At 29.0% G+C, this 22,643-nt stretch overlaps 1 protein-coding gene and 1 pseudogene across 1 annotated transcript; both read left to right on the forward strand.

Moving 5' to 3' along the window:
• Positions 1-39: 39 nt before the first annotated feature.
• LOC129306056 (WAT1-related protein At1g25270-like) lies at positions 40-7,791 on the forward strand (annotated as a pseudogene).
• Positions 7,792-12,057: 4,266 nt separating this feature from the next.
• On the forward strand, positions 12,058-17,388 carry LOC129304724 (WAT1-related protein At1g25270-like). The gene is made up of 7 exons (XM_054944486.1): positions 12,058-12,251; positions 12,443-12,505; positions 13,243-13,359; positions 15,042-15,297; positions 15,425-15,583; positions 16,737-16,888; positions 17,145-17,388. The coding sequence occupies exons 1-7, from the start codon at positions 12,058-12,060 to the stop codon at positions 17,386-17,388; spliced, it is 1,185 nt and encodes a 394-aa protein (XP_054800461.1).
• The last annotated feature ends 5,255 nt before the right edge of the window (positions 17,389-22,643 follow it).

Genomic DNA, 22,643 nt, shown 5'->3' on the forward strand with positions numbered 1-22,643 from the left:
CTGGTGTTGGTGGCCTTAACGTGCGGTGAAGAGGCTACGATGACAGCTGTATGGAATGTGGTGGAGGGGTTGAAGCCGGCGAGATTAATGGTGGCGGTTCAGATAGCATTCACGGCCCTGAATGTGATGTACATGCTCGCCGTCGATGACGGAATGAGCCTGAGAGTCGCCGTTGCTTACCGCTTTATCTTCGCTACTGCTTTCATTGCTCCCTTGCTCTCGTCCTCGAAAGGTTAATTCTTTCCTCTTTATCGGATCATATGTTTGGGCTTGCCGTTTTTCTGTTTTGCATTTAAGTCTGGTCAATGGTTCCATCCATGGAAGGTCATTGCGTTCATGTTATGATTTTTTAAGAAGAAAATGAAGAGAGAGATTGTTGTTTAGGAAGAAAAAATGGACAGTAGTAGTGATATTTATTACATTCATTCTTTGTCGTTGATGATTTACAATTATTTCTTTAGTGATTGTAACACCATTTATTTTAATCCTTTCTTATGCTACTTTTAATCCTTATTACATATAAGACATTTTTAACTATCTTATCAAGATAAATAAGAGATGATTAAGTCATTAGTTTTATCTAAAAATATAATAAACTTTTAATAATTTTACCCATAATCGAATGAAAAAAAATAAATTTATATTATATATAATTAATAAATTTAAATAGGAATAATATTTAGAAAAACATAAGTAACATCCAACCAAGTACTTTATATTAAAGACAAAAAATTTTTTTAAAAAAAGGCACCCTATAATAGAATAAGAGGGAGTAATTTTTATAAAACATCGTATTAACATGTATTTTTTTGACATTATTTATAAGTCATTTTTAACATGTTTGATTAAACGAAAAAATTTTTAAAACTCATTGACTTTGTCAAAATATTTAATGAGTTTTAAATTTTGTTTCTATTAAATATACATATTTAATAACATACTTTATCTTACTAACATTTAATTAGGGTAAAATAAGAAATATATGATAAAAATTTAATGATATGACTTATAAATAAAACAAAAACAAACTTCTTTCTCTACCAGATTAATAGGACTAGAGGGAGTATTTGTTTTTTTAGTGAATCATTTATTTTTTATTTTTTCATGGTATTCCGAGTAATCTCAGCATTGAAATTGTTGTTTGAATCATTGATAACATATAAGACAATACGACTTTGTATGATTCACATGAATGAATGTTCCATTTGCTTGATAATTAGTACCTTATTTTTATTTAAATATTACTTTTTTCATATATATATGAATAATTTTATATATTTTAATTAATTATATTATTTTAATTATAACCTATCTAAATATAATTCAATCATAGACCATTAATCTTTTAATCAATATCTTAACTGATTAATGATTAGTCATATTTTTAACATTTGATGTCTATGTCTTTTGATCACTGTTTGGAGGAATTGATGAAGCAAAACTAATGATAGTACTTAAGACGACAAGAGAAAATGAAAAAGGCCTCAATGTGATATGATAGGTAGAACTATTAATTAAGGCTAGCCCAACCTTAAAGAACCAATCTTGAAAGGATTAGGGTTTAAATAGATTGATTTTAATAAGCTTGATATATCTCAAGGCTCTCTTTTACAAGGTTCAGCCTTAGCCCTTGGGGCGAAGGGTGACCCTTTATGTTTTTCTTTTTATCAATTTAAAATTCTAAAAATATATTTATAATTCTAAAAAAGTAATTACACATAAGATTAAGTTTAAAAAATAAATTTAAATCAACTCATACCCAACAAATATAGAAAACTTGAACATCTAGATCTAATATCAAATAACAAACATTAAAATTAACGCAAATAAAAAATTAAAATTGACTAACATTATTAATTAAATCTTAATGAATGAATGAATGAATGAGGGAGGGAATAAATGAGTCTAAGTGTTCATTTCTTTTAATTATATATTTAATATTCTATTTTTTAGATTAAAATTTTTTTAAAAAATAATAAAAGAGCTTAAAAGGACAGTTCTTGACCCTAAAGCCCTTTATTTTTATGTTTAAAAGGATTAACCCTTTTGAGCTTGAATCACCATTTTTTGCTCCAAAATAGCAGCATAGCTCTAGTTATTTTAAGCTTAAAAAGACTGCTTGACAAGCTTGATTCTAATTGATAGTTCTAATAATAGATGCATATGAAAAAAAATAATAACAACTTTTTTGTTTTTGGTAAAACAAGGAGAAATGCAGAAAGATTAATTAAGAACCTTTTTTTTTGTTTTAATTAGATTTTTCATGGTGAATTATTTGGGCGCAGGAACAAAAGACCAAAGATGACTTGGACCACTACTCTTTCAGGCATCTCTATGCGGGTTATTTGGGTATGTAAGTAATAAGTTAAATATGAAATGATTTATTTTAAAAGATGATTTTAGAATTCTTTTAAATTTATTTTTAATAAATGGGTTCTCTTTAAATAATATTCCATCTATTTTTAAATATAAGCAAAATTTTCAAATGGTTTCTTCTTTTTGTAAGTAAAACAGTACTTTTCAAGAAGCATTTATGACATCTTTCTTTAATTGCCCTTCATTAAATGATAGTATCATTAAATTAGGAAAAAATGAAGGATTAATCACAATGACATTTTAGTTCAAAATTTTTAATTTTAGACATAATTATTAACATTAACTAATCTTTCTGAACTATATGAGTTATTTAAAATATACTTATATTTAAAACAGAAGGAGTGATACTTAGCTTAACATAAATGTCTACCAAAAAGTTAGTCATTTCAATGACATGTATTTGTTTTGGTATGCTTCTATGGTCTTATTTATAGGGTAGAGAGAAAAAATTAATTTTAATTTTATTTACAAGACACTTTACTATTTTCTATATTCATCTTTACCTTTATACTATTATTAAATACTTAAAAAAATTATTAAGATTGGTTCTTTTTGTCTTTATTAGGGAATACAAATGAAAATTTATTAAATTTTAAGATAAAATTTATAAGATTTAAATTTTTTTGTTCCAATAAAATATACTGAAATAACTTATAAATAAGACTACAGAAAGTATATTGTACACAAACATTATTCTAACTAACAACTAATATTTAATTAACTAATTAATTTTGTAATTTTATATCATATAATATAATTGAGAGGAGTAATATAATAAAAAGAATGATAGTTAGGTCTCCACAAAAAAATAAATTAATAACGGTTAAATTTGATTTTTTTAAATGAATTGAAAATATTGATTTAGATAATTATAAATTTAAAAATTTCAAATGTAACTTTCATATATGTTATCTAAAATTTTTGTTTGTAACTGTATAAATTATTATTTACAATTCATGTTTTTTAAATTTTGTTAAAAACTAAATTATCATTATTCAAATCTTTTAAAAATAACTATCATTCTTTATAATGTCGCAAAACTTATACTTGAAAGCGTTGGCTTTAGTGTGATGGGCCAATCATAATACTGATTCTTTTCATTAGTTGCATTTTTTTTTGGCCTCATAACACAATAAAATATTATAAGATTCATTAACAGTTGACTAAATTGAACCTAACAAAGTGTATAGACAGTTGTTAATGAACTCTATGATATTTAATTGTGTTGTCGGAAAGTTAAAGGGTTAATAAGCATTTTGGACCCTAAAGTATAGCACAAAAAGTTCTTTGGACCTTAAATTTTTAAAATATGCAAAATGAATTCTAAATTTTTAAACTCATAACAAATTAAATTACACTGTTAACTCATCATTAACACTATTATTATTTATTAAGTGGGCCCCAGTCAAAATGCTAACATGACAATCTATTTTTAATGAGCGCCATAGACTTTGAACTATTGAGTAAGTGGCATTCTAAATCCTGAACTTTAAAATTCAAAGTAAATTACCTTCATTGTTTATGTGTAGAACGTTAACTATTATGTAGACCAAATAAATTAGCCTCAATTTAGTTCGCCGCAGTGAATGCATTGTTAGTTGTGGTGAACGACCCATAATTTTATAAAATGACATTTTTTGTCCCTTTTTTCTTACAATATTTTTCAAATAATTGGTATCTTGTATTTTTATATACTCTATAAATTTGATTTACTTTTATTTTGAATAATATTTATTTATTTAATGATAAAAATTTGAGATCCCATTTGAAAAGAAGTTTAAGTATTAGATGGTTTTATAGATGATGGATGCAAAAGCTGACAATTTCATCAACGGATTTCAAACCTAAATTAACCAATTAATTAAAGTTTTAAACTTATTTTCAAATGGGATTCTTAGTTTTTACCATTAAATAAATAAACATTATTTAAAATAAAATTAAATCAGAGTTATAGATTATATGAAAATATGAGATACTAATCGTTTGAAAAATATTATAAAAAAAGAGTAAAAAAATGTCATTTGATAAAATTATGGGTCGTTCAACATAACTAACTATGCATTCACAGTGGCGGATTATGTTAAGGCTAGTTTAGTCTATATAATAGTTAGCATTCTATACATAAACGGTGAGAGTAATTTTCTTTGAATTTTAAAATTTAGGGTCTATATACTACTCACGTAATAGTTTAGGGTCTGTAACACTTATTAAAAATGCCACACCAACATTTTAATTGGGCTCCATTTGATGAATAGTAATGGAGTTAATGATGGGGTTTAATTTGTTATAAATCTAAAAATTTAGGATCCATTTTATGTATTTTAAAAGTTTAAGGTTTAGAATGCTTTTCGCACAGTATTTTAAGATTCAGAATGTTCATTAGCCCAAAGTTAAATATAATTCTTCCTTTTCGCTTGACATAGGTGTCTGATATTATCTTTAGCAACAAATAATAAATAAAATAAATAAGCCAAAAGAAAAGCTATTTTTTTCATCGACATGTATTTCCCCCAATTCTCACACACACAATGGATTAGATAATAGTGGCAGTAGTAGTGAGAAATAAAAGCAAAAATTAATTGATATTATGATATATAATTATTACGTAGAGGATTAACACAAAACTTTTACTTGGAATCATTGGCCTTGACATCTGCAACATTTGTGACGGCGATGGCCAATCTCACACCAGCCGTCACCTTTATCCTGGCCGTCTTCTTCCGGTGAGTTTCTTTGCAATTTTGTCATATTTTTATTTCTGTACTTTTTCTTTAATATTTCTTTTTTTTTATCATTTTTTCTTTAGTTTTCTTACAAATATAATATGCTAAGGTTCAATCACAGTTAACCTTTTAACTTGAAACACATTTCAAATTTAATAAAAAACAACATACTAATAAAGTTGGCATGAGATGAGTGTAATAGAAACTCTTGTCATTTAGTGTTCTGTCAACAACCTATTCCTTGTGCTTTAAAAAAAAATACTATTGTTTAAAAATATATATTTTGTAAATGCAGATTTTTTTAATATACTTCATTATTTTTTAATTAATGTGGATATATATTTGAACTGTATAGATCAGATTCATATTTTTTTAAAATTATTTTTTACAATTATTTTTAACATTTTGTTGATAAAATTTTTATTATCTAGTTTATATTTCACTTTTTAAAACGAATAATGAAATCTCTGAAAAAATTTAGACAGTCTAAGCTAAAATTTAAAAGTTCTGAATCTGTCAAATAATGTTGTAGAGTGGTGCCATTATTTTTCATGGGCAAAGAAATTGCATTCTCTAAATAATTTCACAAAACAATAATGTTGCTTAAGTGATACTAAAATTTCAATTTACAAATTATTTTTATATATTCTCTATCTCAATCAGAATTAAATATGAATATACTAAAACTTTCTGAAAAATATTTACACAATAAAATTATTATTTCCCAACAAAAGAGAATATATATTCTTTACTTAAAAATGTTATTGGGTATGTGGGAAAAATCTTCTTAAAAATAAAATTAATATTCTTTTATGAAGGGAAAAGTACACCCTTTTGTTGATCTGTGATTAAATTTGTGAACAGTTTGGAAAGACTGAATTTAAAAACAGCAGCAGGAAAAGCCAAGATGATTGGAACAATTATAGGAATAATTGGGGCTATGATTATAACATTCTTCAAAGGCATAGAGATAACAGGCTCCTTTCACATCACTCTCTTGCATCCCCATAAAAGACACGCGGCATCACCACACTCTTCCTCTGGTAGTAACATCCTCTTGGGTTCTCTTTGTGCTCTGGCAAGCTGCCTTGCCTATGCCTTGTCGCTCATCACTCAGGTCTTTCTTTTATGATGAATACTTCATTTATTTTGTATATAAATCACTCTAATTATTTTAGTAAAAATGAAAGAAAGGTAGTTAAATCATTGATATTGTCTTAAAGGAAAGATATCTCGCAACTTACTCTTATTAAATAGATCATTTTTTTTAAAATGCAATATCTCATATACAATTTTTTACCCTAACTTACAGGAAATTGTAAAACTAGTAGAGTTAGGAGAAAACAATTAATAGTCGGTTTTTACATGCAAAGTAATAAACTGGACCATCAACTTTTTTTAATGTGGCTTTGTATGTAGGACCGTGAACAATAACATGTTAAAAACCAAAGATTTGTTTTACATTTTAATTCTACATTTTTTTTGTTTATTGCAAATTTAACCTTAATTTTGATTATTATATACGAGACACAGACTAAGATGAGTAAAAGTTACCCATGTCATTATTCAAGCACCGCTTTGATGAGTTTCATGGCATCACTCCTTTGTACTGTTGTTGCTCTTTGCCTTGAGAAGGATTGGACTCAATGGAAGTTAGGTTCCAAAGTTAGGCTTCTCACAGCAACTTATTCAGTAAGTTTGACGATGAATGGCCATTGTTTATAATTTGCGGAAAAAAATTGTGGTCTTCTTTTCATTTTATATTTCATAACATGAGAAATTTCTGGCAAATCTAATTTTTGCTAATTATATAAATTTTAATAATGAATATATAGGGAATAGTAATTTCTGGAGCAATGGTGGTGGTGTTGACATGGTGCATGCATATGAGAGGCCCTCTTTATGTCTCTGCTTTTAATCCTCTTTTGCTTCTTTTTGTCGTCATTTGTGGCTTTTTCATGTTAAATGAGAAGCTACATCTTGGAAGGTATATATGCTTCTCTTCATGCTTTTAATATGTTTTGAATTTGGAATAATGAAACTTTCTATGCCTCAAATTATCTTAGTTTATTAATTTAGTCCTTCAAGTTTAATTTTTATCAATTTAATTTATTTCATTTTCTTGAATCATCATGTTAGTCCTTTGAATTTCAAAATACAAATTGACTCTCAAATTAATTTAATGTGTAAATTATATTAATAACTTTTCTTGTATATGTAACTAAATGAGAATAAATTAGTTTTCAAGTCGATTTATTTTTTATCAAACTAGTCTCTTATGCTGCATTTTATTATTTTATTATTTAAAATTTCCGTGTCTGTTTTTTCTTACCTAAAAGCACACTTCTTAGTATACAACATGAAGTTTTTGAGTTGGAATTATGAATTTTGCAGTGCAATAGGAGGGGTGTTAATAGTGTGTGGATTATATGTGTTTCTGTGGGGAAAGGACAAAGAGATAAAGAAGATGAATCAGCAACGTGTTTCATCATCAGAAAACCTTCATGAAGAAATCGAAGTCGGATCTCCTGCAGAAGACAAACATAGTCCTCATAACAATAATTGTGAGGTTCAAGTTGTTGTGAGCGATCGAGATCATTCATCACAAAATGCAAGTGAAGCAGTAGTATAAGAAATTTGGATAGTCAGATCAATACAATAAACAAACATGGAAGATAGTGAATATTGTGAAAGATGGATATATATATATATATATATATAAACATATATAATGTCTGATATAAAATTCTGAGCTGGTATATATCTTCTTACAATAAAAAAGGTTAAAGGATATTTTTACCCTTCAATTATTCATTTATGAGTGTCTAATATTCTAAATGGTACAATTTTTTCATTCAATATTTAAAAATGATGCACTTACAGACATCTTGACATTTAACTTTAATTGTTAATTGATTACTCGTGATCTAACAATCCAAACCAATCCCTTCCTATTACCTTAAAACCACGAGAATTACAAATTAATTGATGAGAAGTCTCCCAATTTTGAAATTGATCGAACCCTAACTTTCTCGTCATCTAAAACCTCAAAACGAAAAGTCCAAACAGTACAAAATGAGTATAGATCACTTATCCATTAGTTACAAGTCTCAAAATCACTTCAAAACAACCGAAAATCCTTGCCTATGAAAAAAAAAAAGAAAAAAAATCCTGAGTTTCCTTCGTTTTTCCTTTTCGTCTACCATTTTTCTGATATGCTTGCCCTAGCAAAATGGTTAGTCACTTGGCAGTCAGCTGAAGAGGTTATTCAAAATGTTATTTTGATCCTTTACATGAGTAATAACTAAAATTAGTCTATTAACATTTATTTATAATTTTTGAACCATAGTTTAATATTACTTTTCTTGTAGAAGACATTTTTTTTTGTAATTTTTGGAATATTTCATGTATTTTTTCTTTTCAATTAACAGTAAAAAACAAAACTTTAATGGAAGGGTAATAGTGCTTCCTTTTTAATACTTAGCGGGTGATATTGCTGACCTTTCATTTTAGGGAAACTAATACACCTAAAAAAAATTCAGAATGGTTCAAGTGTTTCCCGATTCTAAAAGAAGGCTACATACAACTCATTCATGGGACTTTATTATAGCCTTTATATCCTATTTAGTTTATAGGGAATGTATCACCTCATTTCCTACCCAACTAGCAGAAACTCTATCACTTTCTTCTGTTGTAACATTTTAGTTTTAAATGTTATGTTTACAAATTTAAATTAATTGGGAAAGTGACACAAAATATATAATTTTGTATATAACTGAAATTCTATCTATACTATAATAAAAGTCAATTTTTGAGATTAAAAAACTGTAGCTCAAAATGGGCCAACCTTAGCCCATTTATACTTGCAAGGCTGCGAATGCAACTCATTTTCCTTTCTTAACATGGGCTATGGCCTATATGGGTAGCACTCGAAGTTGGCCAATCAAGTTTATAGATAATACTTTCCTTTTGATATTTTTAGTTAAATCTTGTATATTAATAAAAGTTAGTTATTTAATTAAAATAATTTTAAATTATAATGATTTTCTAGTCTTGCCTCTAATAATATCACAATTAATATCATGACAGTGGTAGATAGATCACACAATTAATTTTCTTTTTCATTTTCAAGACAAAGACAACAATGTCTAACTTAAAAATATGACAGCCTTATATTTAGAGACAAAATAAGCATCTAAAAATTAAAACAGCAAATGTATAGGGATGGAGAGAGTATACTTTTAAAAATATGGATAATGACCAATAAAGATTGATCCAGTTGGTAAGGATTTAGCCCATAACCTACAAAATCATGAGATCAAATCTAACTACTGATATTAAGATTTTATTGATGAATGATTTGTAAGTACTTTTGTAAGAGCTCTTTGACACTAGATCATGTGCTTTGGCCCTGATGAACGTTGAGACATAGCTCACCTAAATTTTTATTTATAAAAAAAATATGGATAATGATCTTTGCACCTTATCCATATACAATAGATTTAAAAAAATTGATATTGATACTATTTATAATTCATGAATAAACTATTACAAAATGCTTAAAAATGATGTTTATGAAATGTCATTTATTTAGCCATCATTTATAGTTACACCATTTTATCTATGATGGTTATTTAATCATCAAATATACTAAAAGATTATAGTTGAATGAAAATCGTCAAATGAAAAACCTCTAGTTTTGGTCATCTAGTTTGATTTAATTTCTAGATATGTCGGTTATAAGTTATAACTAATAACTATCAGACTTGAGATTAAAGTTGAATTTATCATGTTTTTAATAAGGGAACTGCTTTTGAAGTAGAAACATCAAACTTAACAACGATGTAATAGCATACCAAACATCCAAAATAACATAATCGGAAAACAAAATTATTGATCTCTATAGTTTTAGAATGCTTTGTTATTGACCTCTGTGCTTTTTTTATTAACCTAGGTCCCTATAGATTTTTTTTTTCATTTGTAATAATGGTCCTCTATTTTTAAATATGCCCAGAGGAATGATGATGATGTAGCACTAACAGTGTTAAATTATCTAGAGTCATTTCATTGCATGTCAAATGAGGTTAGGTTTTTATTTTCTTTGTTTTGACAGACTTTAAATTCATCTTTTTGTCTCTACTTTGGTTTTATATTATCACACCAAGACATTATGTTTCATTTTTTTTTTTCTGATGTGATGCCATTAATTGTTTTTTTTTGGTTAATGTTGATGTTGAAGTTTGTTTTGTCTTTGTATAGTTGGTCATAATCTTTAGTTTTTTCTAGTTGATCTTCATTACTTTGTAATTTATGATTGCTCTATCTCTTTCTTTCTTATTTTCAACATAAGATTTAATCTTGTTAGTTACAAGTTAGATGATTTAACATCATTAGTGCTACATCATCATCCCTCTAGGCATATTTAAAAATAGAGGGACTGACATTGCAGATAATAAAAACTATAAGGATTTAGAGCAACAAAAACAAAGTATAAGAACTATATAATAAAAAAATATGATAAAACTATAGAGACTAATAATTTTGTTTTTTCTAACATAATCCAACAACCTTAATTCATCTAAAATACCATCACCAACACATGCGGAGGTGCTATGGGAACTACTTAGGGTTGAGAATAAGATAGTGAGAGATATGAGCAACGATGAAGGTGCAGAAATAGAGTTTAATTAATGGCAATGGATATTAGTTTATATATGAACGAAATGGATATTTAAATTAACATTTATGATTAATTTTGCACTTATATCTTGGAAACTAGTTCTTTTTGAAACTCTCGCTATCCAATTGGCTTGCTGCCTCCACCGTCACGTTGCTTGCATACACAAGTCGAGAGTGTTAAAACATGCATACATATGTGCTCAGTGGACTTTGTTTAATTTTACTTTTATCCTTTTAGATAGAGTTTGGATTGATATATTTGAACTTGAACTTTAAATTTAAAATCCTAAATTTAAAATTCATGTATTTAAAATTCTTTATTTAAATACTATAAGCAATTTTAAAAGCAGAAGAGAGATGAGTAGAGATTTAAAGCAGATACGGAAGGCTGAGAGAGTGACAAGCTTACCTCTATTTTTTAATATTCACTCAGGGACAAGGACAAAAATGAGAAGAGAGGCAAGAATATTATAAACACCAACAATTGAAACATGATGAAAAAAAAAGTATCAGAGTAGCTGAAATTTTAAATAATTAAAATTTAGAGAGAACTTAAAATTATGAAAAAAAATTATAATAAGGCATGATTTTGAATTTTCCATAGACTTATATGTATTCAGATAAGGGGTTTGATTCAAATTCAAATCTAAATACAAATCTCCAAGCATCCAAACATAACTTATATTTTTCTTAAATATTAAAAATATGAATATCAACTTCTAATTTGCTAACAAAATTTTTTGTAACATCTGAAAAAAGAAAGAAATTAAGGAATTACATAGTCGTATATATGTTGGGTGCTCATACAGGCTCACGAGGATTGATAACCTCATAAGATTTTACTTTCTAATTAAAGCACTGCTTTCAAAAAGTTCTGATACAACAAACATGAAAAGTGGTCATGATTTATACATAGCTTGCAAGCAAAAGTCCTGATTTTGAGGGACTGAATAAATATAGCTACGCATGCATGTTTTGACACTCTCTTGACTTGTATACACAAGCAACGTTACGGTGGAGGCACCGAGCCAATTGGATAGTGAGAGTTTCAAACCAACTTGTTTCCAATATATAATTATTATAATATTAATTTAAATATTCACTTTCGTCCATATATAAATTAATATACCCTCTTTACTTTTCTCTCAATTTCTCTTCACGTAGACCGACCATTGCCATTAAACTCTACTGCTGCACCCTCATCGTTCCTTCTCTCTCACCATTTCTTATTCTCAACCCTAAGTCGCTGTAGCTCGTGCTGGTGGTCTTGATGGCGAAGATGATGGTTGTACGGAGTGTGGTGGACAGGTTGAAGCCGGCGATGTTAATGGTGGTGGCTCAGATAGGAGGTGTTGGGCTCAATGTTTTGTACAAGCTCGCCGTGGATGATGGCATGAACTTGAGAGTCCTCATTGCATACCGCTTTATATTTGCCACTGGTTTCATTTCTCCTCTTGCTCTCATTGTGGGGAGGTTGTTTCTTACTATTCTCACATAATATATATCTTAACCATGTACTTTGTTATAGATTTTCCAATATGTTTATGCATGTTATCCGAGTTAGTCTGGAATTATATTGTCGTGTGTTGCTTAATTATTTACTTGATTTCTGGTGAAGCAATTTTATGTGACAATATTCTTCCATTTCTATAATTTATATGCAGGAACAAAAGACCAAAGATGACTTGGACCGTACTCTTTCAGGCATTTCTATGCGGGTTATTTGGGTATGTATCAAAAGGATCATTTTCTTGGTTAAAAATATAAATGATTTTTAGAATTATCTATAAATTTATTTTTATGGCCAAATAATTCTCTTTAAATTTTACTCATTGGCATCGTGCCAGAGGTGTATGAACCTCAATTCAAACAATGTGAGCCCCAAGATCCTATATGCCTTAATTCTCCTCATTGCCGTCTAAGTACAATTAATGCAAAGGTAAATTAACGTAGGGAGCTATATATATGCTGATGAAAACGATAATTCTAAATGGGTTTGATGATCCAGGTTATCTACTTTGAATTCAATTTTATTCCGTCTCCATATGGACTCTAATAATTGAGCAAGTATATTTTTTGCCCTACCCTAAGGTAAACCTACCTTTGATTTATTTCAACTAGTTCAGTCTCTAGCTATTGGCAGACCATCTGATATGGGATCCATGTTATTGGGAAGTCTTTACCAGACCATGTGGCTGGTACTGATGAAGTCCCCTCACAATTTTTTCTAAGCTCCCTGGAGGTCTTTGATTCTTGCAATTTTGGGATGTAAAATTTACCTTTTTTGACTCTACTGAGTTCCAATTCTGATAGTTTGTCCTTTTATCTCCACTAAATTTTACGTGAAATGCTGGATCCACTTCACATGCACTATATATATTATATTGGACAAATATAATTTTAAGAAAAAAAAGATATTTAAATACTTAATATTCTTATTATATTATGCATAACTATGATGCAGAGGAATATTGGCACAAAACTTATATTTGGAAGCATTGGCATTAGCGTCAGCAACATTTGCATCCGCGATGGCCAATCTTCTTCCAGCCATCACCTTTATCTTGGCCGTCTCCTTTCGGTGAGTTTCATTGCAATTTATATATGTTTTTCCACTTCTTTAAATTCTTCTTATTTTTCTATTTTTAATCTTTTTGTTGGTTAACAAAATCATTTTTTTCTCTTTGCTTCTCCCGCTCACAAATATAATATGGTTCGATTCAATGATAGTGTGTAACTAATTTGTTGTATTATTTTAGAACATTTTGAAACGAAATAATCAATCAAAAAAAGTTTAAAAGTATATTACCTTCATTGTGAAGTACGTATTGACATTGTCCTACTATATACATAATGCAATAGGATTTGGATTCTGAGTGCTCGAAATCCTCTCATCTAGTGAGTGTGTTCACATTGAACGATAAGATTTCATCAATGTATGGAAATTTATGCTTGACCAGAAGTAAATAACACTGAGTTAAGTAGTGATTTATGAGGATACATTTCAAGCATTTTTCTGCGTCCATATCAGTCGTTAGATTAACGTATAGGACAATATAACAAAAGGTAGATATGTTATTTAGTGTTCTTTCTATATATAATGATACAGAAACCCCCGATGAAGCTTGTCCAAGGAACCTCCTTTGAGATCAGATCGTGCAATATTTCAAGAAAACAACAAAGACAAGGGTGGAACACAAATTAAAAGATATAGATAGATGTTGGTTAGAGGAATTAGACCCCAAGAGATCCTGTCTCTTGAACCCTAGCTCTGGAACGCCACAAACGATAACCACTCCTCTGATAATTCACACATTCTCTCAAGACTCAAAGAAGATCAAGAAAGACACAATACTGTGAAAAATGAAATTCGTTCAATTCTGCAAATTCCAAGATAAAAATGTGCTTAAATAGGCAAATGGGAGGGCAAAAGAAAACCCTAAACATAATACATACCATGAGTGGCACCATTTTACATTGAAGAGGCCATTAAAGGCTGATTTCCCGTCAAGGTTGGCACCTCCTTATGCTTCCCAAAAAGGATTTTCAGCACTTGTTTCATGAGATAAAGTATTAAAATCCTAATTTGACAATAAATAATTTTCTCAACTTATCCAAAGATTTTGACCATCATAATGGCCTTATTTAATGATAAAAAAAGATTAAAAGTATCCCTAAAAATTCTCCTTAAGAAAACGTCACTTTGATTCCCATGTGCATGTGACATTTAAGTGAGCTCTTCAAGTTCAACTCTGCTTGGCCCATGATCTTCTTCTAGTACTTGGCCCACCATGAATAGCACGACCCCTATGTCATTTTGGACTTCCAATTCGGCAACATGTAATGGTTCCAACTCAAGCATGCTTTGGATTACTCCTTTCAAGGCTTCCTTCATAATTTTAGCTCTAGCTTTTGTTATTGGTCAACCTATGCCTTATAATGGATCCTTTTGCATCCTATGATTTTGTGAATTAATGTCCTTGCTTGTCTTCTTTCACAACCGTTTGATTGAATTAATGATCTCTATAGTGCCACGTGGGACACTCACCAAATCCGGATCCCATCTGGCATGGGTATGTTAATTTTTTAAAAGCATTCATCCTATATATAATACTACTGTTTCTTGACAAAAAAAGAATTCATTCTTTTATGAAAAAATTTTTTTATTGGACATACGAGAAAAATCTTCAGAAAAATAAAATTAATAATTTTTATGAAGGAGAAAGTACACCCTTTTATTAATGTGTTTAAATTTGTGAACAGTTTGGAAAGATTGAATTTAAGAACAGCACCAGGAAAAGCCAAGATCGTTGGAACAATAATGGGAATAATTGGGGCTATGATTATAACATTCTTCAAAGGCATAGAAATACACACAGGTTCCTTCCACATCGCTCTCTTGCATCACCATAACGGACATGTGGTATCACCACAAACTTCCTCTAGTGGTAACGCCCTCTTGGGTGCTCTTTATGCACTCGGAAGCTGCTTCACCTCTGCTTTGTCGTCCATCGTTCAGGTCTTTCTTTGAAAATGGATGTAATATATAGGCCAATGGGTTTTATCAATTTACTTTTTAATTTCTACATGTTCTTTTTTGTTTGATTATTACAAATTTAACCCTGACTTTGATTATTATGACACAGACTAAGTTGAGTAAAAGTTACCCATGTCACTACTCAAGCACGGCTTTGTTGTGTTTCATGGCATCCCTCCTTTCTACTGCCTTTGCTCTTTGCGTTGAGAGGGATTGGACTCAATGGAAGTTAGGTTCGAATGTCAGGCTTCTCACAGTAGCTTATTCAGTAAGTTTGATGAATGGACACTGTTTCTGCAGGAAATAAATCAATAATAAATATTCATAAATTAAATAGAGCTACAGGGTAAAGACACATATCAGATGCGAATATGGAGCAGTTAACATAAAAACCCATTCAGAGAATAGACTATTCGAGTAGTCTTTTCTTGAAGCACAGCAGATACACCTCACGAGAGAGAAAAAGAGAAAGGAAAAGAGTGAATACAGAAGATATATTCAAGTTTGTGTATCTTTTAGCCTCCTCTATTTATAGTGTAGGTGGTTGATATAAATTAGGAAACATATCGTGATAAATCCTTGCTTATTATGAGAGGATGATTATAGTATGATATATCATTTAGAAAAAACATAACTATTGATCTCTATATTTTTATCAGGTTTTGTTATTAGTCTCTATATATTTTTTTTCAATGTTCAATGTCCTTATAATTTTTCTCATATGCAACGTTAGTCCTTTTATTTTTAATATGCCTAGAGGAACGATAATATGACATTAACAATGTTAAATTAGGGCATTTGATGTATAAGGTAAAAAACTTGACCCGCAATGATTGAAAATCATTTTACGACATTGACAAATGTTGTCATCATAAAAATCATTGTCAAAAAGCAATCGTCCCTGTTTTTACATTCTACTAATTCAAATTGCCAACTCATTGTAAACATGTTAGCATCCTCATTAATGTTGTTATTACTGCCACATCATCATCCCTCCAGATATACTTAAAAATAAAGAGATTAACACTATGGACAAAAAAATTAGAGGGACCTGTAACATTTAAAAAAAATATAGAAATCAATAACAAAACATGATAAAATTATAGGAACCAATTGTTATTTTTTCCCTATCCTTTATCTTGGGGATTAAATTATTCCAAATTCGGTCAATAAATCAAATATCAATCAATTCTTGATTCTGGTCAAAACTAATTTAATTAAAATAAATTATATTAAATACTAATTAATATAATATCCAAATTCCAATCAAGAGTGGATGATGTAATCCAACATTTTATAATTTGTTAAAATTGTGGTTTTCTTTTTAGTTAATATTTCTTATTGATACCAATGTTAACGTGAGAAATGTTTGGTAATCCAATAATTATTGATAATTATATGAATTTGAATAATGAATATAGGGAATAGTGAATTCTGGAGTAATGATGGTGGCGGCGACATGGTGTATGCATATGAGAGGCCCTCTTTACGTTTGTGCTTTCAACCCTCTTTTGCTTGTTTTTGTGGTCATTTGTGGCCTTTTCATGTTAAACGAGAAGTTACATCTTGGAAGGTATATGTGCTTCCCTTCATTGCTCTTTAATATATATTTCATTATATAAGCTAATCTTTGAGAGAGAGAGAGAGATTTTCTCATGAAGTCATGCACATGAATAACACATGTATAGCTGCACACACAGGTATGTTTATGTGCATGCACTTGAAGACATGCTTGTATTAGTTGTATGCTTTATTTTAGTGTCACCAAGTGTTATATGTATGTATATGACTGACTTTATAATTTTTGACTTGCTATTCTGAATTTGCAGTATAATGGGAGGGATGTCGATAGTGTGTGGATTATATGTATTTCTATGGGGAAAAGACAAAGAGATAAAGAAGATGAGTCAGCAACATGTTTCATCAGAAAGTCTTCTTGATGATGGAACCAAAGTCAGATCTCATGCAGAAGACAAACACAGCTCTGATCATAACAATAATTGTGACGTTGAAATTGTTAGGGTTCGAGATCATTCATCAGAAAATGCAAGTGAAGCAGTAGTGAGGAATTAGGGTATATAGTAAGATCGATCAATAAACATAAATGGAATGGAATGAAACAGGGATCTACATATTAACATACATTTATATAATATCCAATATAAAATTCTCGAATGGCATGTCTTCTCATAATGAATTCCAATTTGGCTTGACAATGAATGAATTTATAATCGTAGAATCAATTCTTGATCATCATATCTTAGGTTACAAGCTCAATTGAATTAGCATAAAAATATTGGGGATTTCACCTAATTAATTAATAGGTTCAGTTAATCAAATTCAATTGAAAATTTTCTGTCACAAAATATGTTGCAAAAATTTTTTGATAGATTTTGAAATGAAATTTTATAAATCTACACAAAATCCGTCGCAATTACCATCCCCTTTATTCGCAACAAAACAGTCCATACCAAAATCAATTTATGATGATTCTTTTTCTTGACTTTTTTAAGAGATTTTGATTGGAAATTTCATTTTTTTAATAAAATAAAGTTTAAAATCAGAGTTTGGACATACCTTCAAACATAAAGAACATTTATAGAGGTATTTATAGATTGTTAATCATAAAAGTCCTCACGTCAGTAGTATGATTTGATTCCATGACCTTGTGAATTATGGGCTAAATATATCCTTATTATCTAATTGGACCAACCTTTGCTACTGAAAATTTTGAATAGAAGGATTATTGAGAGATACAATCACCACGATTGATTAATTGATGACAAAATAAATTATATTTTAAGATTTTCAGGCCAAAAAAATTATATATAAGATTTTTTAAAATACGCTTGCAAGTTGCAAGTACACCGCTTAAATGCCCCAGGATAATTTTATTCCTGTGATAAATGCGAATGTAGAGAGTAAAAATTTGTGCGATCCCTTTCTTCATGTTTTCTACTAAACAACCTGCTATTGAAAAACCATAACATATTTAGGAAATTATTTCCCCTTTGCAAGAAGATTTCAAATGCACAAGCGTAATATTTATAATTTGGGATTTTTAAGACTCCTCACTCGAGTACAAAGAGAATGATATATCAAACTTCTTCATGTGCTTTGCATTTAACATTTCTTCTCACCTACAAACAGTAACTACAAATAAATTAAAAGAGATCATAACATCATCTGATAGTTTAGAAATGCTCCTACAAACCCAAAAGTTTACTAGCAAATATTTTAAACAAACTCATGAAAAACCCAAACCTAAATAGGAAATTAATCCCATTTGGGTAGGACATTCTTGGAGCCCATTTGAATATTCTCATACCCATAGAACGTTACATTTAAAAAAAAAAAAAAGAAGCTTCCTTAAAGTTAATTAGATGCTTGGAAAGTGGAAACAGATTTATTCAATAAAATCAAGGAAGAATCACTCCAAACAGTGGCAGAGCCACATATAAGCGAGCCTCACTTGGTAAAACTTACATACTAGGGGTATAAGTTTTTTTATTTTTCACCCCTCTTTTTTATATTTTGCATCCCACATCTTGCTATTTTAAATTTTAATCCCATTTCAGTTTTAAATGATAATGAATTAATTGTTCAATCATTCCTGAACAAGAAACCATCATACAGAAAATTTATAAGATATATAATTATTAATTTAATTATTATTATTTTTTCAATTTTCATTATTTAAATAAGGGGCAAGGCTTATGTATTTAGCATTATAAATTTAATATATTTATATTCAATCAAATCATGACATGTGGATCATAATATATTAGGTTAATCAGTAACAAGAATTTATTATAGAATAAATAATTTATAAAAGAAGCACAATAAATAAATAGAGATATACTTAGATAGACCGGGTGCATCACATTATTTATAATCTGTCCAATTAAAATATAATATTTAGATAACATTAAATATAAATTAATTTTGATATTAATGATCGTAGATAGAGAAAAGATAAGAAATCAAATGAGCATTTTATTATAAAAATGAAATCAATTTAAAAAATATCACACAAAATTTTATTTAAATTATTCAAAATATTTTAATTGGACTGACTGCAAATGATGTGATGCACCTAATTTACCTTAATATTTCTTTAAGTATATAAGGTTAAGCATATAAGTTTGCTTTTTAACAAAATTTGCTCTCAACCCAAGGTCTTGGCCACACTATTGACTACAAAATCCCCAGTAAAGATTCTAATAACTACAAGATCTCATAAAATGCTGCTCTCAAATCTTAAAACCTTTTTTTTCCCCAAATAAATCTCATGTATAATTACCAAAATATTCTTTTCTATTTTTTTTAAAAAGAAAAAACTTGACTCATATTCACCGCCGGCCGAACTCCGCGCCAGTCCGCCACTGTGGGTCATTGGAGCACCCTACTCTGATCAATAACGCTGCCCAACATAATTCATAAGAACTTATATGGAGAGAAATTTTCACTAGAGGACCAAACACATCCCACTCAGCTGACCAATCCCATCCTACCAAGTCCCCAACTACATTAACGACAAGCACAATGACAATGACCTCAATTCGCTCATTAGTTTTAATTATATAGGGGCATTTTTGTCATTTCAAGTTGCTCCTAGTTTCAGACAAAGGCGAGGTCTTTTTTGGGCCAAAAACCAAGGACCAAAATTTTCTATTAGATTTTACTATTTTAACTAGATTTTAACAGTGCGATGCATGGGAATAATTTTTTTAGGTATTTTTAAAAATTGTGTAAAATATTTTCAAGTATTTATGAGGATCTTTTATCTCTTGAAAGGTAAGCACAAAATAAAAAATAAAAATTATAATATAATTTATTTTTTGTATAATTGTAATATGTTACTTTATGTAAATTTAAATATTAATAAAAATTTATTCTATTTTAAATTTTTTTTTACATAAATATATTAAAGATATAAACAATAATTTATTTTTATTTTAAAATATGTTGCTCTTATAATGGATTCAAGAAGATAACACCTACATTTACGCTCTTCCTTCAATTGATGTGAGGGAAAACTTTAACATTGTGTTACAGAATAAATTTTCTATTAAGTTTTACCCCATAATTAATTGAAGAAGAAAATTTATTTTCCAAAAAATATTATTATATTTGTCACTATTTGCTCCCTCTAAATTTTTAAGGAAAAATTCCTATTTATTGCCCTCATGCATACTAAAAATTATAAATATTTTTTAATTTAGCATATCATGCAAAAAAAATCTTATTTTCTTTAAAAAATTGTCAGTCCATCACGAGAAAAATAAAACATGTATCATAATGAATCACATACTGTAATTTATGTCATAATAATATTTATAAGTCATAATTATAGCCAAAAGTAAAAGTAAATTTGAAAAATGATTTTTTTGGTTAAAAATATGAATAATGATTTTAAATTAAGCAAGTAGAATAACTAATATTATAGTACTATTTATTAATCATATATATATATATATATATATATGTGCCTATAATGATTAAAACGACTAAGAGAAGTTTAGGATTAGGAGGTGTGCAGTAAAAAATAAATTCATCAACCTCATGTGATTAAACTTTAAGTACATGATTGCAAAATTTTAACGGGTTTTCAAGTTATGGTATTGTTAACATCTAGAAGTTCATGTTATTTCATCACATTTTCCTTAGATTCTAATCCATTTTGGTTCAATTGTATATATTTTTATTGCCCAAATTAGGAAAATGTGTATTTTGTTTTGGGCTTGTGTTCTTGGCTTTAATTTGATATTTTTAGCTAATTTCATGTTATTTTGATTGAAGTTTTGATTAGAAGCATTTCTGGAGCTTTGTGGATATTTTTGGAAGGCTTTTGGATGAAGAAATCAAGAGCAAAATGAATGATTTTCGTTAGCTGTAAAAACAGTGTAAAACTGCCAAAGTCGTCCCAAAGTCGTGACTTTCGTTCACGACTTTTGTCGCTGTCAGAAAAACGCTGCGTTTCATTTATCAGAAATTAGTTGGCTAGGATACATATAAGCTGAGAGCTCGACCCAGAACACATTCTTCAGACTTTTAGACACTTTTAGAGCTTAGTTGTGCTAGGGTTTGGGCATTGGAGGAGTTGGGATCAAGAGATTGAAACTTTGAAGACATTTGGAGCTCATTTTCTTTGGTTTTTCTATTCCTCTTCCCTTTCCTCTCTTGTAATCTGAAATGGGTCCACTTATTTTGTATATTTGTAGCTTGTGGATGATTATGAGTAGCTAAACCCTTTGTTCTAGGATTATTTGGAACCCTTGTATGGATTAACACTATATTTCTCCTCTCTTTTTGTGATTAATGATATATATGTGTTTATTTTACTCTTTCCTTAATGCTTCTACTTGATTGGCCACCATTTAGATGTTGGGTTCACTTAATTGATGCTTAAGAGGGTTAGGTTGAGTGTAGAACTTGAGTAAAATTGTGTAAGAACTTGATATTTGCATGTTGAATGGATGGTTTTACTAGTAAGATAGAGATATACTTGCTAGCCTTACATAGCCACATTAGGGTTGGTGTTTGAAATTGAGTTTTATTAATTGTAACAAGAGATTGTGCAATCAATTTAACTAAACACTTGTTCATGACTTGAGAGAGCTTATCCAAGTATTTTTAGAACCTTAGGTTAGCACTTATTTTCATTAAAAGCATTTATGAGAGAAGATAATTTTGGTGTTATGAAATGCAAAGGGGGATAAATAATTCTAGGTCCTAAATTGTGTTAGAAGTTTGTGAATCACGTACTTTTTTTTATTTTCTAGTATTAGTTTCATTTGAAAAATTATTTTCACCTAACTTTGTGTAGCTCAACTTGATCAAATTTGCTTAGTTTTTTGCTTAATTATAGTTTCCTAAATAAATCCTCGAGGGAACGATACTCTACTCATTTTATATTACTTGCTACAACCCGTGCACTTGTGGTGAGCAACAGGTATACTTATTTATATTAATAATAAATTTGTTATCTATATTAAGAATAGGAAAAATTAATCTTTTAATCTTCCAACTTTTAATTTACTTGTAACTCAGTCTTTCAACTATGACTCGCTGTGACTCAGTCCCTCAACTATGACTTGCTTATGACTCAGTCTCTTAATTTTTGAATCACTTATAAATTATTCCTTAAACTTTTGTTAATTTTTTTTCATGTTAGCTTATATCTCACATCAATGAGCAAGATGAGGGTATTTTAGAATAATATATGAGCATTTTTTTTATCCCTCTTATTCGATAAATTATTTTGTAAAAAAATTAAAAAATAAGGATTGAATTATAAGTGAATCAAAAGTTGAGAGACTGAGTCG

This window comes from Prosopis cineraria, unplaced genomic scaffold (assembly GCF_029017545.1).
Source record: "Prosopis cineraria cultivar Desert tree isolate PC_DT_omini unplaced genomic scaffold, ASM2901754v1 PC3, whole genome shotgun sequence".
Lineage (NCBI taxonomy): Eukaryota > Viridiplantae > Streptophyta > Magnoliopsida > Fabales > Fabaceae > Prosopis > Prosopis cineraria.

Bases quoted from the DNA above. Each gene is read 5' to 3' on its own strand.
- LOC129304724 (XM_054944486.1), top strand. From the start codon at position 12,058: ATGATGGTTGTACGGAGTGTGGTGGACAGGTTGAAGCCGGCGATGTTA. The intron at 12,506-13,242 runs GTATGTATCAAA...ACTATGATGCAG, and splicing joins TTTCTATGCGGGTTATTTGG to AGGAATATTGGCACAAAACT. The intron at 13,360-15,041 runs GTGAGTTTCATT...ATTTGTGAACAG, and splicing joins ATCTTGGCCGTCTCCTTTCG to TTTGGAAAGATTGAATTTAA.